Raw genomic sequence first — 19,134 nt, 5'->3', positions numbered from 1 at the left:
ATATTTTTTAAATCCTTAGGATATCTCTTTCCATATATTGGTAGAATAGATATACAAAAATCTTTAATTTTGATGATGTCCAATTCATCTACAGTTCTTTGGTTGCCTATAATTTTTTATATCACATTTAAGTTAGAAAATGACATTTAAAAATAAGCCCTTCAGGATAAATATCTTTTTTCCAGTTTTATAATTCATCACTCTGATGCTCAGAGTATTACTAACAACAACATGCCTAAGGCAACAGTCAAAAAATGATGGACCAACATTTAGTCCAAAGACTTATGCTCATTCTGGTAATGGTTGGAAAGAAAATTCTACAAGGGTTCATATAATCTTTAAAGGGAGGGCACAACCTAAAAACAAATTATGTTCCTGGTACATCATTCAATAAAGGCATAGGGTGAGATGGGGGGGTCACTGGTTCAGTATACTTGTGCTAAAATGTTAAATAATCACTTGTGCTGGTTCAATATACACAGGGAGAGTTGTGTGGTCTTCACTTTTTGCACCACCACCCACAAACACCTTATAAACACATGTCCTGCAGCAGGGCCTTCAACACTGCACTGTCCACTGGGTCTTTTTCTGTCTGTTGGTTATCCTTCCTCTTCACATCATAAATGCAGCCTAAATTCAATTTCCATTATCCCTGATGATGCTAAAAGTTCAAAACTTACCTTCTAAATTGTTACATACTTTCTCCCTAATTGATGTGGGATTCCCCTCTGTATGCTGTGAATACCACTGGTTAACAAAGAAACTTCTTTGAGCCTATAGCAGAGCAGGCAGAACAGAGCAAGGTGGGGGTGGGGTTAGGGGAGGGGACTAAACTGAATCTGGGAGAAAGAAGGCGGAGTCAGTGAGAAGCCATACAGAACTTTAGCTGTTAAGCCACAGCCACCTGGCAATACACAGATTACTAGAAATGGGTTAAATTAAGATGTAAGAGTTAGCCAATAAGAAGCTAGAGCTAATAGCCAAGCAGTGATTTAATTAATACAGTTTCTGTGTGGTTGTTTTGGGAGTCTAGGTGACCAGAAAACAAACAAGTGGCCAAGCATCCTCATGTAATACGCAGTGTTCTTGTAATGATTCATCATTTCAACTTGATTGAACTTAGAAAGACCTTAGAACATACCTCTAGTTGTTTCTTATGAAGACATTTCCAAAAGTAACTAGATCATAAGCACTGCCCTAATGAATGAATGCATTAATCCACTGGTAAATTTAAAATCTGAAGATCTTAGTGTGGTGAGGATAGAAATGTAGAAAGGAGTCTGGCTAGATAAAGGGAACATCTGGAAGGAAGATCACTGCTGAAGAGGAAGCTTCCAGAAATTCTGCCTTGCCCTAGTTCTTTCCTGTTATTGCTTCACTTTAATCTCTGGTCACCATGATGTGAGTTCTCCAAAACATAGTAGACTCACACCTCTCAAATTACGAGCAACATAAATCTATATTCTTTCAAATTGTTTATGTCAATTATCTCAAACTCCAGGAACCCCAGGAGTGACTTACATAGTGTTCACATTTTACAGAAGGAGAATGGCATTTAACTGATTAGGAAGTGTATCTGATGGTTTTGACATCAAATGTATGTTGGCGGGGTAGGGAATGAAGTAAAACTGTCAAAAAGACATGACCTGATCACTCAATGGTATGGTGAAGGGGAAAGTTTTATTGACAATGAGAGAGAGAAAAGCTAGAAAATCTGGAAGAGTCAAGAGCAGAGAGAGAAAGAAGCAGACTAAACATACCCAGATGACTGGACATGGCTAGGGCTATCTGCAAGAGAGAGAACAGCAGGGGATAGGAAAATAGAGAGAGCAGTGAGAATAACCAGGTTCTAAGTAGGTGAGGGAAGTCTGAGCTGAAAAAAGCTTAGGTTAGAGAAGGTAAGAGACTAGCATGGACTCTGAAATATGGAACGGATACTTGTGAGTAGGGACTGAGGGAGCCAAGAGACTAGCCTGGACCTTGATGTGCTGACAGGTACCACAGGTTAACTGGAAAACCATAGATCCCTTTTGCTGGAGGTAAGGGAAATGACTCCTTTTGAACCAGCTTCACAAGTTCGTGAGGAATGCTAGCTTTTATCTCACTGCCAGAAATACTCCTATACTCCTCATTTCTGGATATTCGGACTGCTTTTTGAAGTTTTGGAATTGGGGTTTCCTTTGGCCCTGACAGTAAGAAAAAGAAAATGCTTTGTGCTTGGGTAGAAGATCTATAAAACATTATAGTAAATAGAAATACAGAAATTTTTGACAAGGGTAGATTTGCTACAGCAGAGGACACTGAGCACTAAGAATACAAATCCCCGGGTCCACATACTGAGAATATGAACACAAAGCCAAAGGACAAGTCAAAGATCGGGTTTTCTGGACATAGGCACAGTCGGGAGTCAGTCTATTAATGTTTGGTCATGCATGGATTAAAAGAAGTTACACTCAAAGGTTCAACTGTGAACTGAAAGCTACCTTTGAGTTATATGGCCCATGATGCTAAGACCATCCCACATGACTCCTAAAGTTCTTTTCGGCAGCCAACATAATTATAAAAGCATTTTTGTTCTTCAAGGTTTCATTAATGAGGTTATCACAGCTTAGTGCTAGCCTCCTGCAGTTGGTGTGGCTCAAGTCCTTAGTACACAAGCCGGCCAAGCATTTGATATTCTCCAGAGAAACTTCACTGTGTTTCTGAAGGTGTGGTTCAGGAATGAGAACCTTCTTCTTCTTCTTTTTTTTTTTTTATGCTTTCTAAATGATTCTTGGCAGAGCTACTGCAATGAAAGGAACCCAGGAATTAACAGTAATGACAGGCAAGAAAACCACCCATCACCCATTGCTTCAAATTTTAGAATAAAACTCTCATTAAAAGAGAAAGGCAAATTGTGTAAATATACAGCCCATGTCTTTGTTTTACACGCGCACACACACGTATTTAAGAATTTGCAGAAGTCAAACTACCAATAAGTAATAGTGACTCACAGATATAAAAGGGCTCGCTGTGATCTGGAATATTTTTTGAAGGAGAGCATACCGTGAACTCCAGGGTATCATTTTCCCTCTTCTTTCTTTTATGTGAGGTTGGAGAATTTTTACATTCATATATTTTTTTTAAGGGTCTGTCATAAGTGGTACCTTACTTCAAGACTTGGATCAGTCAGCATTTCCTTGCCGCTGCAGGCGGATGCCTATGTTGAGTGTGTTATGTTTTGCTTTGAGACAAGATTATCTGTAGCCCAGGCTAGTCTGGAACTCACTAAACAACAAAGGACTTCCTTAAACTTCTGATCCCCTCCCGCCTCCACCTCCCAGATGCTGAGATTACTAGTTGAACAACCTCAGAGAGGAAGCTTAGACCCAAGGCTTCAGGCAAACTAGGCAAGCACTCCACCAAGGCGCTTCTGCTGATCTGTAGGTGCTATGACAACTGCACAAAGCGCCTTCAGCACTTAACTGCTGGACCCCGCCGCAGCCAGTACAGAGAATCTCTAGCCCCGCCCCAAAGCCGCTCCTCACCGACTTCACTGTAGGCCATGCGCAACACCCTGCCCAGCGTGGAGAAGGCGCAGCGCATCTGGCACGACTCTGCTCCCTGCACCGCGAATGCCTCCACCTTGCAGCCCGAAGCCACGAACAGCGCGTCCCGCCCGCCGCAGCAGATCTGCTCCGGCTCCCGCTGGCAGGGGACTACCTGCTGCGACCCAAACGGGTGCAGATTGTACAACTGCACCATCTTGGCCACTGAACAGCAGAGCGGCTTCCGCAAGCAAGCAAGCTGCTCCGGATCACGTGAGCGCTCTGCCCCCGCCCAGAGTTCGGCTTCTTAAAGAGGCTGTGCGGGTAGAGTTACGTGCACAGCATTGGGTGCAGATAGATACCTCAGATTCTTCTCTTGAATTTTCACTTTACTGCTTCTGGCCGGACGGGAAGCTTGAATGTGTTTTATTGGATCATGTGCTGGTTTGTGCCTGGATCAACTTCATGGTGTCACTCTTGTTTTCCCGTAGCGTAGCATTTGAGTTTCTGAAGGATGGAGCTGCAAAACCTAAAGTAGGTATATGCCTCCAAACATAGATTAAACACGCCCGAGTTTCTCTGAAATACTGTATGTAGATTTTACAATGGTTTTGTTTGAAAGGGCAAATCCTTGCAGATGCTTAACAAAAAAGATATGTATTGAATGAATCTGTGAACACTTTGCAAGCATTTGGCAAAAGATTCCTCTAAATCGCACATAATAGAAGGGGAAGAGGAAAATGTCCCTGATGATCAGTCTAGTGTTTCTAAATATACTCTGTATAGGAGAAACTTGCAGTCTGAATTCCTTTATTTTAAGAGATTTAATAAACCAGATAGTATAATAATTATAACAGTTCTAGAAAATGTGTATGTATGCATGCATGTATGCACGTATGTGTGTATGTATGTATTGATTGACTGAGGGCTGCTCTGTTGACATTGGGACAAAATTGAAAAGCGCAAACTTCGCTTCCATCCATGTTGAACACCTTCATGATTATTTCAGGGCTAAGCAGCCGGGAACAAACAAGCAGCCTCCTCCTACAACACTGTATTTGCTGGAGAAACTTGGGTGAATTATACAAGTAAAAATAGTACACCAAGCTGACCATTGATGTTGTTAACCCTTCTGGAGATTGCTACAAATCTGGATCTATTTCCTTGGCAGCCTAGGGAGGGTAGGCTCTGTAAATGGGACAGGCTATGCAGAAAAGGCAGGCTCTGTTGAGAGAGCAGGCTTTCTAGTGGGCTCTATGGGAAGTGCAGGCCCTGGATCTTGGAGCTTCTGTTCTCAATTCTCTGTGTGAGCCAAACTCCAGGATATTTAAGCTGCATAATATATTGAGAATGAATGGCACAAAATGACATGTATGTCTATTTTTTTTTTAGTACTACATATCCCAAAAGAACTTTCTGGAAATATAGGAAAGGTGGGTGTGGTGGTACAGTCCATCAGTACAATCTCAGCATTCAGGAGGGTTAATCTAATGGCTCACCAGCACAATGCCAGCCTGGGCTACTAAGCAAGACCCTAGAAACAAAAATGAAACATTAACTTCATTGTATAAGCACCTTCCTGAAAACTTTCTCAAAGTGATGGGTAGTTTCCACAATGCTGAGCAGTATCAATAGGTCCATGAGAAGGGACCAAGGTGCCTGCAAAAATTCAAGCCCCAGAACTGAGGTTTCCAGTCTCCTGTATGTTTCCAGATATGGAAACTGATGGTGTGTGAAGTAACTACAACTTCAAAGGAAATAGCTCCTCTATTTCCCTTCCTATACTCTCTTTACCCACTTAGTTTTTACTTTGCTAATTGGTGCAGGAAAGCCAGTCTTCTAATTTTATTGTCCTGATGGATTTAGAGGTGGTTACATCCAAAACCAAAAACAAAGAAACAAAAATTTGGAACAAATGGCCAGTTCTGGTACCTATTAGCATACCAAAGGACATGCTGACCTCCGGGCTCCCTCAGTGTTGCAAACACTGCTACAAAGTGTTCAGGCTGGCATCCTGTCTGGGCCCACATCTTCCACTAAACTTCTCCAGCTCATTGGCTTCCCTTCCCCCAGTTTCTGATTCCAGTATAATCCTAACACTCTGCTATGCACTTGTTGCTCTCTCTCTTTTGTCTTCCTTCTCTCCACCCCCTTGGCCAAGTCTATTCTGCTGGTTGTGTTCAGTGTATGACTTTCTCTCCTTTCCCCTGACTTTTATATACAATTGGAACCTTTCTTTAAACCATACCTCAGAGCAGCCCTGTTTTCACTTTATGTATCTGGTACTGAAACCTGGGATGGGGCATAAGTGGACCTCTTTCTAAGGGACCCAGTCTCCTAACTGAACCTAGTTGCTGACTTGACTCTCCTATGATATATATCTTATAATATCTTTTATGATATATAATGTTACAACACACACATATATCTATCTTAGAAACACACACACACATATATATAACACACACACACATATATATATCATACACACACAAATATATATCTTAGAAACACACACACACATATGTATATATATTGTAAGCCATGACTTCCCTTCACCTGCTATGCTTCTCCACCATTATTCTGGGAATCTGAATTAGCTTAGGAGTTTGCTAAGTCATCTTGGGTGCCTGTTTCATGAAAAGACTATCTCTCCCTGTACTTGCTCTCTCTTCTTCTACTGGGTGTGAGCCCAAAGCTGCCTGTTTTGTCTATTACTATAAAAGCCACACCCACCAGTGTGTTAGGATACTCCTTTTGCTCTCCTGGCCCCATCATATGGAAAAGGGATGTCTCTCCTCTGTGATTTGGGACATTTCTCTCTGACAGGTCTCTCAGTCTGCTTGGAGATGTTCTGGATTTGGAAAATCTTGTCATGAGGACCTTACCCTTCTCTCTCTTACTCTTTTCCTCCTTTTTCTTCTCCTCACATGTTTTCAACCCATTTCTAGATCTTCTTTATCTCCCCATAAGAGCTGCCTACTTGGTCTCTTTCTGACACTCTCCTGGGACTCTAAGTCCTACCAGCTTCCTTATGTCCTTCTGGACATATACAATATTGGAATCCTCAAGCAGAAGCTCTGTTTGGTACCCTTTTTCTTTTCCTCCTCAGTGTCAGAGATTTCATGAAAGCCTCACTATCTTACTGTTGATAGAGGTTTCTGTACTGCCTGAGTCAACAGTGATTCAGCCCTAAAGAAACGCACAGAGGTCTACATTAATTATAAACTGGATGGTCTATTAGCACAGGCTTCTTATTAACTCTTACATTCTACATTAACCCATAGTTCCTGTCTGTGTCAGCCACATGGTTTGATACCTTTTATCAGTGAAACGTTCTCATCTTGCTTCCTCTGAATCTGGGTTACATCTGCAGATTGAGTCTTTCCTCTTCCCAGACTTCTCCTGTTCTTGTCACCACACCTCTACTTCCTGCCTGGTTGCCCTACCAATACGTCCTGCCTGGCTACTGACACTTTATTGAAATAATACAAGTGACAGGATACAAGACCATTGTGCCACAGCATCTAACTACAAATGACTTGGCCTCTGTACAGCTCAGTGGCCACAGAGGTCACACCCAATTTTTAAATTCTCACAGATTATAACAACTTCTGACACCAAATAACTGGGGAGGGCATCTCCCCATTGCTCATAACACCATACGGCAGATGAGGTTCAGGGTCAAATCTCTTGAGTGCTGTGCTGCTGAGAGACAGGTGAAGTTCTCTTGCTCTCATGACCTCATGGTGAACTCTTCCACCTGCCACAAGTGGTAAGGGGCTAAGAAGGGAGAGCATTTTTCCTTTGCCCTCAACACCACGTGGCAGACAAGGGACTTAGGGCCAGCTCTCCCACAATCCTGCCCCACCAGCAGTGTCAGCACTTTTGTGCTACCCAGGTGAGGTATAAGGTCTGCTCTCCCAAGTGCTGCGGCTGGTAATGGGCAGGATCAGCTCTACCACTCTCCTGACCCAGGAGCCCACTCACCTGCCTTCAATAGGCAGCAAGGGGCGAGGTGTGGTAAGGGGTGGGGATGGAAGGATGTCTCCTCCTTGCTCATGCCACCGTATGGCAAGTGAGGCACAGGGCCAGATTCCCCAAGCTCACTATTCTCGTGGTTAGCTCACCCGAACTCCTGCCAACAGGGCCAGCTTCATTGTGTTGCCCAGGTAAGGTACAGGGCCTGTTCTCCCTAGTGCTGCAGTTGGGGAGGGGAAAAATCTTTAGACTATTGTGTAAAACCTGTTGTTTAGTTGCAGAGCCCCAAAACTGTGATGCTTTAGCATTCTCCTTGATACCCACAGTTACATCACTCAAGCAATTGATTAATACTTGGGAGATCTTGAAAGTTTTAAGACAGGTCCTCTGCGTGAACAGTTATCTGTGCTGTGGTTACATCTCATACTCCCAATGTGGTTATAAAACATTCTCTACTGGAACATTAGCTACTGCCCCAGAAGTACATAATCTTGGTAGTCTCAGGAAGACAAGAGAAACTCCTCATCTCACAGACAGTAATACTAAGTGTGGGAAGCTACTATATACAGCAAAGGCTCTGGCATACATCCAGTACAATTTCAAAACCAGCATAAACTACAGAAACACAAGCATACATGAGCTCATCTGACCCTCACTCTACCTATTGTACAACCAGAAATTTCCAAATTTCAAATATTAAAAGAGAAGTCACGTTATCATTTCATCTTCCTTGCTTTATCTTTCTTTTAGCCATACTTTTCCTTTTGACAGCATTACTATTTTATCATAAGTAATGTTTTTTTAATTATCCTTAACTCATTTATCTAATTTTGCTCATTATCAGGTAAGACTTTTTCTATTTTTTAAAATTTATTCCTATTTCTCCATTTTGTTCTATTATATATTTTGTCGTATTTTGATGTTATCTTTTAGGTTTTGTTTTTAAACTCTCCTTTCTCATTTTTGGAAAAGCTTTCTTTCCTTATTTCATGCTCTTTTTCTTTCTGTGACATCATCCTCACAACTCTTCTTCTTTTTCACTGCTCCCTCTTCTCCTCAATGTTTCCCTTTTGTCTCACTATTTACTGTTTCCATACTTAATCTAAGACATTTTGAACTTTATATTACTGTATACACTAGTCAAGATTTTTCTACTTTAAGATTCTTGGTGATACATTAGTTGTATTTGTCAACTTTAAGTGTATCTTGCGTGTTTTGATGATTTTGCTACTGCATCAGTTTTTTTTCTTCTCTCCATAGAATTGAGCATCAGGTCCTCAAGACTAAGCTATTTCAAAGAGTTTATCCAGAAAAATTCAGAAGCGATGCCTACATCAACAGTTGCACAGATCTCAACAGAAAGAAACTCAACATGATTCTTTCATAATTTTTCTTTTTTTTAGGTTTTTTTGTTTTTAATTGATTTATTTATTTATTAAAAATTTGTACCTCCTCCCCTCCTCCCACTACCCCTCCCCCTCCCTCTCCAGTCCTAAGAGCAGTCAGGGTTTCCTGCCCCTTGGAAAGTCCAAGGTCCTTTCCCCTCCATCCAGGTCTAGGAAGGTGAGCATTCAAACAAACGAGGCTCCCAAAGCCATTCCATGTAGTAAAATCAAAATACAGTGCCATTGTCCTTGGCTTCTCAGTTAGCCCTCATTGACAGCCACATTCAGAGAGTCCGGTTTGATCACATGCTCCATCAGACCCAGTCCAACTGGCCTTGGTGATCTCCCATTAGATCAGTCCCACCATCTCAGTGGGTGGACGCACCCCTCGCGGTCCTGAGTTCCTTGCTCATGTTCTCCCTCCTTCTGCTCCTCATTTGGACCTCGGGAGCTCAGTCCAGTGCTCAAATGTGAGTCTCTGTCTCTATCTCCAACTATCGTCAGATAAAGGTTCCATGGTTATATACAAGATATTCATAACTGTGGCTATGGGAAAAGGCCAGTTCAGGCACCCTCTCCTCTGCTGCCCAAGGAACAATCTGGGGATATCTTATTGGACCTGGGAACCCATCTAGAGTCAAGTCTCTAGCCAACCCTAAAATGGTTCCCTTGATTAAGATATCTACTTCCCTGCTCCCATATCTACCCCTTCTCCATCCCAACCATCCCATTCTCCCAAGCTCTCCCGAATCCTCCCCTTCTCCCTTCTCTCTCCTAATCTCCCCTTACACCCACCCCACCCCCACCTCCGTTCACCCAACTTTGGCCTGGCAAATTTTGTCTACTTCCAATAGCAAGGAGGATAACAATATGATTTTCTTTGGGTTCACCTTCTTAGTTAGCTTCTCTAGGATCACAAATTATAGGCTCAATGTCCTTTGTTTATGGCTAGAATAAGTATATGAGTAAGTACATACCATATTCATCTTTTTGTGTATGAGTTACCTCACTCAGTAAAGTGTTTTCTATTTCCATCCATTTGCATGAAAAATTCAAGATGTCATTGTTTTTTACCGCTGAGTAAAACTCTAAAGTGTGTATGTTTCGCACCTTCTTTATCCATTCTTCTATTGAAGGGCACCTAGGTTGTTTCCAGGTTCTGGCTATTACAAATAGTGCTGCTATGAACATAGTTGAAGAAATGCTTTTGTAGTATGATTGGGCATCTCTTGGGTATATTCCCAAGAGTGGAATTGCTGGGTCCTGAGGGAGGTTGACTCCCAGTTTCCTGAGAAATCACCACACTGATTTCCAAAGTAGATGCACAAGTTTGCATTCCCACCAACAATGAATGAGTGTTCCCTTTACTTCACATCCTCTCAAGCATAGTCTATCATTGGTGTTTTGGGTTTTAGATATTCTGGCAGGTGTAAGATGGTACCATAAAGTTGTTTTGATTTGCATTTCCCAGATTGCTAAAGAGGTTGAGTATGACCTTAAGTGTCTTTTGGCCACTTGAATTTCTTCTGTTGAGAATTCTCTGTTCAGTTCAGTATTCCATTTTTTTATTGGACTAATTAGAGTTTTAATGTCTAGTTTTTTTACTTCTTTGTATATTTTTAAGATTAGACCTTTATCTGATGCAGGGTTGGTGAAGATCTTCTCCCAGTCAGTAGGTTGCCTTTTTGTCTTAATGACAGTGTCCTTTGCTTTACAGAAGCTTCTCAGTTTCAGGAGGTCCCATTTATTCATTGTTGCTCTTATTGTCTGTGCTACTGGGGTTCTACATAGGAAGTGGTCTCCTGTGTCCATGTGTTGCAGTCTACTTCCCACTTTCTCTTCCATCAGGTTCAGTGTGGTCAGATTGATATTGAGGTCTTTAATCCATTTGTTCTTGAGTTTTGTGCACGGTGAAAGATATGGATCTATTTTCATTCTTCTACAGGTTGACATCCAGTTATGCCAACACCATTTGTTAAAGATGCTTTCTTTCTTCCATTTTTGATTTTAGCTCCTTTGTCGAAAATCAGGTGTTCATAGGTTTGTGGATTAATATCTGGGTTCTTTGATTCAATTCCATTGGTCAACATCTCTGTTTTTGTGCCGATACCATGCAGTTTTCATTACTGTAACTCTATAATAGAGTTTGAAGTCAGGGATGGTAATGCCTCCAGAAGTACTCTTATTGTATAGGATTGTTTTGGCTATCCTGGGTTTTTTGTTTTTCCACATAAAGTTGATTACTTTTCTCTCAAGGTCTGTGAAGAATTTTGTTGGGATTTTGGTGGGGATTGCATTGAATCTATAGATTGCTTTTGGTAGAATTGCCATTTTTATTATGTTGATCTTCCCAATCCAAGAGCATGGGAAATCATTCCATTTTCTGGTATCCTCTTCAATTTCTTTCTTCCAAGCCTTAAAGTTCTTGTCAAATAGATCTTTCACTTCCTTGCTTATAGTTACCCCAAGATACTTTATGCTATTTGTGGCTATCGTGAAAGGTGATGCTTCTCTGATTTCCCTCTCTGTATCTTTGTTCTTTGTGTATAGAAGGGCAACTGATTTTTTAGAGTTGATCTTGTATCCTGCCACATTACTAAAGGTATTTATCAGCTGTAGGAGTTCTTTGGTAGAGTTTTTGGGGTCGCTTATGTACACTATCATATCATCTGCAAATAATGAAAATTTGACTTCTTCCTTTCCAATTCGAATCCCCTTGATCTCCTTGTGCTGTCTTATTGCTAATGCTAGAACTTCAAGCACTGCTGTGGGAGTTCCTTCAGCTCCTTCAGCCAATCGCCGCTGAGTTACCAGCCCATTGGGGCGTGGTCTCTCTCCCTTTAAAAAAAGCAGCGGCTGTCCTCCACTCTGTCTTTGTCTTCCGGCTCCATTTCCGGCCCCTGGACTCCTTTCCTGTTCGCGCGGAGGGGCTGTTGTCTGGGACGGTAATCTGTAAGTTTTTTCCCCTTTGAATAAATAACCATTCTATTAATCATAATTCCAAACTGGTGTGGGATTGTCTGTGACTTACGCCTTCATCTGGCGCCCCACGTTTGGTTGTAGAACCCTCCCTTCCCCCCCACTCAACTGCTTGCTACCAGCTCGGCTAGTCACGAGACCTCCCTCAGCTGCGGCCTGTGCCCTGTATGTGGAGCCAGTAGTTCAATTAAACCCCACGCCTCCCAAGCTCCACAGGCTCGGGACAATCTCTGCAAGCCTGGTTTGCTCTTTTCTGAGTTGTTTTTAAATTTCCCTTGTAAGTGCGGTGCTTTAGTGGCGTGAATCAGAACGACTCGGTCACGTGGAGGCATACGCGGCTTCCGGGTTGCTCTTTTCTACCCCTGGATTCTGGGTTTCTGGTTCCGTGTATGGAATTGATTTAATTAAACTTTCTTTCTTGAGCAACTTATATTTCCTAGTTTTTAACAAATACTAAGGCAGACACTGAAACAGGACCTGTTTAAGTCACCTTTGCAGTGGTTCTAGTTGCAACTTGGCAACAGCGCCGCCAACTAGACAAGAGGTAATATGGCAGTTTTTGTTTCCAACGCCAATTTTACTGTTTTCTTTATTAATACAATGGATTATGTCATGCAAGGTTTATATGACCATGGGAATATATTAATTTACTTGTTACTAGGTTTCAGTTTTCTTTTCAATATTTTATCATTAAGAAAGATACGATTTTTACGGACTAATATTGAACAACTAGTTGAAAGGATTAAAATTATTGAAAATCAGGGGTTATCTGAACAAGTGGATACTATGATAGACAAAATTGACTCCATGTCCAAGGGTACTAGGAAGTTACCTGAAAGGGTACAGGCTGTTGAATTTGACGTTCAGACGTTACCACAAAGTTTTGATAAGGTAACAGATAGAATGAACCTCCAGAATGGGAACCAAAAAACTGATACCTTAGTGAAATTACTAGAAACATGGGTAGGTCAGGAGATTCAGGATTTAAGGGATACAATGATAAAAAGATTAGAAATGATTGAAGAAACTATTGGAGCTGGTGAACAGAGTAAGAAGGCACAAGGACAGGATACAATGCCACCACCAGCTGTTAGAACTGGCTTACCCAGGGTCCTAACAACATACCCTGTAATTTATTCTGACAAAGGGTTAACTTCCAAAGGCTCAAAGGGAGTTAAAGAAGCTAGATGGACACCAATAGCAATGAATGATTTAAAAGAAATTAAGCAAGCTGTCGTTAACTTTGGCTTGCACTCTGCATTTGTTAAGGAAATGATAAGGACTTGGGCTTCTAATGTCAGAGCTACCCCCCCATGATTTCTCTCAGCTAGTGTCTGCAGTTTTAGATGATGGGCCTTCCTTGATGTTTGGAATTTATTTCAGAGAAGAATCCAAACATATGGAACAGCAAGGAAGAGCAAAAGGTGTGGAGGTTTCCCAAGATCAAATTCTTGGTGTAGGAGCATATGCTGATCCACAGGTCCAAGCTCTTTATGATGAAGAAGTGCTGTCCTTATGTCACAAAGCAGCCTTGAATGCTTTGAATAGAATACAAGATCCAGCAAAAAGGGTCGAATCATATACCAGGGTTAGGCAGGGACAGAGAGAACCCTTTACTGACTTTGTGCAAAGATTAATTAAGGCTCTGGACATAGGGGTAACAGACCCAGAAGCTAGACGAATACTTCTTGAATCTCTAGCTTTTGAAAATGCAAATACTGAATGTAAAAAGATAATTGGGCCTTTAAGATCTAGATCAGCACCAATGGAAGAATGGATACAGCATACAATGAATGTTGAGATGTTTAGCTATAATGATGAATCCTGGGTAGGAGAAGCGATTTCCAAAGCTATGAGGAGACATCAAACTACCAGGTGTTTTAATTGTGGTAAATTAGGACATCTGAAAAGGGATTGCAGGCAAAGAAATCCTAGGAATAATATCTCCTCTGGGAATGACAAAAGTAGGAGATCTCAGCCTTCAGGTATATGCAGGAGATGCGGTAAAGGCCGACATTGGTCCAACGAATGCAGGTCAACAACAGACAGACAAGGCAACCCGATACCATCGGGAAACTCCTTGAGGGGCCTCTCGCAGGCCCCCAAGCCAAAAGTGGCCCAGTCATTCCCAGTTACAGTCGAAAATGTGTCTCACCAAGAAAATTAAAAACTCCAATGTCTGCCGTAAAAAGTAATATTGGTCTAAATGATGAATTACATGTGGAGAATGAGTCAAAAAATTCAGGAGGACAGAATAAACGTATATTTTGGCAAACGTATATTAACGATCAAAGACCAAAGCTAAGAGTCTGTATAAATGGCATTTTTATTGAAGGCTTATTAGACACAGGTGCGGATGTAAGTATAATTACTCCAGAATCCTGGCATCCGAATTGGCCTCTTCATGAGGTAGATGTTCAGTTCCTGGGAATTGGAACCCTATCTCGTGTAAAACAAAGCACAAGATGGGTGGAATGCATAGGGCCTGAAGGGCAAATAGGAAGATTAAGGCCATATATAGCAAATATTGCAATAAATTTATGGGGCCGGGACCTGCTACAGCAATGGAATACCCAGATTAACATTCCTGTAGTTCCAGGAACTCACAATTCTGGGAAGGATATAATGAGGTATTATGGAAAAAGGTCACCAGCCATTCAGGCTGTACAAGAACACACAGCCAATAGCAAACCTTTAGAGGTACCAACAGCCCTACCTTTAAAATGGCTAACTGAGAAGCCAATATGGATCAAGCAGTGGCCTCTAGCTGAAGATAAGTTACAGGCTTTGGAACAGCTGGTACAAGAGCAACTAGATGCTAACCATATTGAAGAATCAACCAGCCCTTGGAATTCTCCTGTGTTTGTTGTAAAAAAGAAATCTGGTAAATGGAGAATGGTGACAGATCTAAGAGCTGTCAACAAGGTAATTCAGTCTATGGGTCCGCTACAATCTGGAATTCCTTTGCCTTCTCTATTACCAAGAGGATGGCCTCTTATAGTTATTGATTTGAAAGATTGTTTTTTCACTATACCTTTGCAAAAAATGGATAGAGAAAAATTTGCCTTCACAGTGCCTACTAATAATAATTCTCAGCCTACTAGGAGATATCAATGGACTGTCCTCCCACAGGGGATGCTCAATAGTCCCACATTGTGTCAATATTTTGTTAATAAGCCACTGGAAATAATTCGTAAGCAATTTCCCAAGTCCATAATTTATCATTACATGGATGACATTTTATTATCTGATTCAAATAAAGATATTTTGGAAAGTATGTTTGAAGAAGTAAAGAAAGTCTTGCCTAGGTGGGGATTACAAATTGCCCCTGAAAAGATTCAAAGAGGAGGTTCTATTAATTACCTAGGCTACAGAATAGGGTTAGAGAAAATTCGAACACAAAAGGCAAAAATTAGGAGAGACCGGTTACGGACTCTTAATGACTTCCAAAGATTGTTAGGAGATATTTCCAGTCTACGACCAGCTGTTGGGATAACACCTGATCTAATAGTTCATTTAAACAAAACCTTAGATGGTGATAAGGATTTGAATAGTCCCAGAAAATTGACAGTTGAAGCAGAAAAGGAACTGACAATGATTGAGGAAAAATTACAGGAGGCACATGTGGATAGGGTCAACCCGAATCTTAGTTCCATCTTAGTCATACTGCCTTCCAGAATTTCTCCTACAGGGATTTTAATGCAGAGGGAAGATATTATTTTAGAGTGGATATTTATACCTCATAAACCAAGTAAAAAATTAAAAACTTATGTAGAAAAGGTTTCAGAATTAATTATAAAAGGTAAACTGAGACTTCGTCAACTAGCAGGTATAGACCCAGCAGAAATTATAGTGCCTTTTACTACTGAGGAAATAAGAAAGTTATGGGAAGATAATGAACCATGGCAAAGAGCTTGTACTAATTTTTTGGGAGAAATTAGCAGCAACTATCCCAAAAGTGATAGACTTAACCTCATAAAGAGAACTTCTTGGATTCTTCCTAGAATTGTACGTGATGCTCCAATAACTGGAGCTCGGACATTTTATACCGATGCAAATAAATCAGGGAAAGCAGGTTATAAATCGGAAGAATTGAGTAAGGTGGAACAAAGCCCTTATAATTCTGTCCAGAAGGCAGAATTATATGCCATTCTTATGGTGCTAAGGGATTTTAAAGAACCTCTTAATATAGTTACAGATTCACAATATGCAGAAAGAGTTATCTTGCATATTGAAACCGCTGAATTCATACCAGATGACACAGAGTTGACTTCATTGTTTATCGAGGTACAGGACATAATTAGGAATAGGCTTTGTCCAATGTACATAACACACATCCGGTCCCATACCGGTCTGCCTGGGCCTCTAGCACAAGGTAACGCTGAAATTGACCAATTATTGATTGGAAGCGTTCTGCAGGCCTCAGAATTTCATAAAAAACATCATGTCAATAGTAAAGGCTTAAAGAGAGAGTTTTCCATTACATGGCAACAAGCTAAGGACATTATAAAGAGATGTCCTACTTGTTCTTTCTATAATCAAACACCGTTGCCTGCAGGGAGTAACCCAAAGGGTACTCAAAGGAATGAAATCTGGCAGTTGGATGTGTTCCACTTTATGGAATTTGGTAAATTAAAATATGTACACCATACCATAGACACGTATTCAGGTTTTCAATGGGCAACTGCCCTGAGCTCAGAAAAGGCTGATTCGGTAATCACACATTTATTGGAAGTTATGGCCATCATGGGTATACCTGCACAAATAAAGACAGACAATGGTCCAGCATATGTATCTAAGAAAATGAAACGCTTCTTTGCTTATTATAAAATAAAATACGTTACAGGTATACCAAATAATCCTACAGGTCAGGCAGTTATAGAAAGATCAAATCGTACTATAAAGGATATGCTAAACAAACAGAAAGGGACGAAAGATACCCCCAGAAATAGATTGCATAATGCTTTATTAACCTTGAATTTTCTTAATGCTAATGAGAAAGGAACAACAGCAGCAGAGAGGCATTGGATAATGGAAAAAACTTCTGAACTAAACCAACCTGTTTATTTCAAAGACGTGCTGACCTCTCAATGGAAGCCAGGAGATGTGCTACGTTGGGGAAGGGGTTTTGCTCTTGTTTCCACAGGAGAAGAAAAATTGTGGATACCATCAAAATTAATAAAGGTTCGATTTGTAGAGGAGAAACCTTTTGGAAAGGAGAAATGACAGCATCTACAATGATGATAACCATACAGGTGGTAAGAAAAGCATATAGAATGGGGGCAGGGTTCTGTTCTTATCTCCACAGGAAAACACTGATCTTTGAAAAGTTCAAGGGACCCTGGATATTTGAATACTGACAGATGGAAAATAACGGCCCAATAGGGACTATCAAGAAAACTGAATAGGTTCTGTAAGTACCATATACTAAATCATATTTCTAAATTTATAGAGCTGGTTTTAGAGTTGGACTCTGGCTCAGTCCCTCTCTAATTCCAAGCCTGTTGTGTAAAGAAAAACCCAGAGTTTCTGGAGTTTCTGTCTCATGTCAAGAGCCATGATATGGGACAGAAAGAAATATGAGTTTAGAAAACATCTTTACTTTTCTTCATATCTATCATACCTTCATTAAATATATCTATCATGTCTCTCATTGAATATAGGTATTCATGTATATGTCTATATAATTAATGTTTAAGTTTTCCACAATGAACAATGAGTTTTTCCTACAGTGACATTTGAAGTTTCCAGGAAGAAGATGGGGCCCCATAACAACAACTCCACCTGGTTGATATGACGTCATGATACTGATAGCGCTACTACAAGACCTGTTTTGGGTACCAGCTGCACAAGACGGTTCCAACGTGCTGAAATGGTGCACATCTTGTACAACATTCTGGCCAGTCCTCCACAAAATACTCAGAGACTATTTGCAATTTTAAAAGACATTGATCTTGAAATTTAACCATCATTTTACTTTCACAGGATCCCCCAGAAAGAACGTCGCCCCCATGACAGCTGGAAGTAATTCTAGAGAACGACGTCCCCTCTCCCAATAAAGTTTGTCCTTGGGTTTAGGGACATCATTTAGGGGTTGGTTATAATTAGTATACGGTTGAGGGTTGGGGGAGGAATTTTATAAGCACAGGAATCTTCAAAAAAAAAAAAAGAGGGATAATTGGATTATGGGATAAATAGATTTGTACTTGTGAGTTATTGCTTTTAGACAAACATATTGGTATCGATTCTTATATATTGATACAAAGTTAAATTATGTTGACTATTTTATGCATGCATGCTTCATGCTTCTACCTCTGTTTAAAACATTTTTATGTATTTGTATATATATATTATATTGATATATGTATATTTACCATATTGCATTGTACACTTCTACCTCTGATTAAGATACTTATATATTGTTTATGTATTGATATATATATTTACCATATTGCAATGTATACTTGCACATTGTTTATATTTGGAGGTCACATTGTCCTCATTTATTGCACAGTTGTTTATTATCTCAGTCTTTAAGTTAGATAGATATTGAGAATTATATAGATCAACAGTCATCTAAGTTTGTCATTTATAATTAGACTAATCAGGTTCTTTAGATACATAGAGATTATATTCAGTATAGATAGATAATCTTCAACCTCTTCAAAGAGCTGTAGAAAATGGCCTTTAATCTAATTCAGAGTTCTATGGTAGGGAGACACAATCACTCCTGGCAACACTGATCTATGCCCGAGAGAATGTTGAGCACCAAAGACACTCCACCTGGAGCCTTTCTTCTTGGCAGAACTGGCCTTTGGGTAAAGAAATGCTCATACCTCAACTACTGACAGAGTTACAGAATATCCGTAAATGGATAAAACAAGACTGTCATATCCTGCCAAGACAAGAAGTTTCTTGCCTTTGAAAATGGTATGTCAGTTACATCAGGCCTTAGCCAAAGTTGGTTGCTTCAACGCTGCAAATGTGACTTTGGGTGTTTGTCCAGGTAGCCAGTTGTCTCTGCGATTTGTTACATGTTCTGGAAGTTGTTTGATTGCACTTCCTAATTACTCAGATAACATTATTTCCCTTCTCAGATCTTCGATGGGATTGAAGATTATATAAATGTAGTTACTTTCCTTTCATGACTTGGCCAAGTTATTTGTTATACAAGACTTAAGCTAGTTAGAATAGGATATTTGTATTTATTGTATATAATTTCGTAGGTTTGTACTTATTGTATATAATTGCGTAGTAGGCTT

At 40.4% G+C, this 19,134-nt stretch overlaps 1 protein-coding gene across 2 annotated transcripts in view; it reads right to left on the bottom strand.

Annotated features, from left to right (window-relative positions):
• Positions 1-3,784, bottom strand: part of Hps3 (HPS3 biogenesis of lysosomal organelles complex 2 subunit 1) — a 95,578-nt gene extending 91,794 nt beyond the window's left edge. Inside the window, exons 1-2 of one of the 2 annotated variants that reach the window (XM_085682279.2) lie at positions 3,703-3,778; positions 681-774 (exon numbers count right to left, since the gene is read on the bottom strand). In XM_085682279.2, the coding sequence (XP_085538405.1) occupies positions 681-774; positions 3,703-3,744 (136 nt within the window). In that variant the 5' untranslated portion in view covers positions 3,745-3,778. Of the gene's footprint in view, positions 1-680; positions 775-3,527 lie in introns of both variants that reach the window. The other variant, XM_048452604.3, reaches the window with a different exon arrangement.
• Positions 3,785-19,134: the final 15,350 nt, after the last annotated feature.

The sequence above is a fragment of the Myodes glareolus genome, chromosome 20, assembly GCF_982192425.1.
Source record: "Myodes glareolus chromosome 20, mMyoGla1.1, whole genome shotgun sequence".
NCBI classification, from domain to species: domain Eukaryota; kingdom Metazoa; phylum Chordata; class Mammalia; order Rodentia; family Cricetidae; genus Myodes; species Myodes glareolus.
This window is presented reverse-complemented; position numbering and strand designations above follow the sequence as displayed.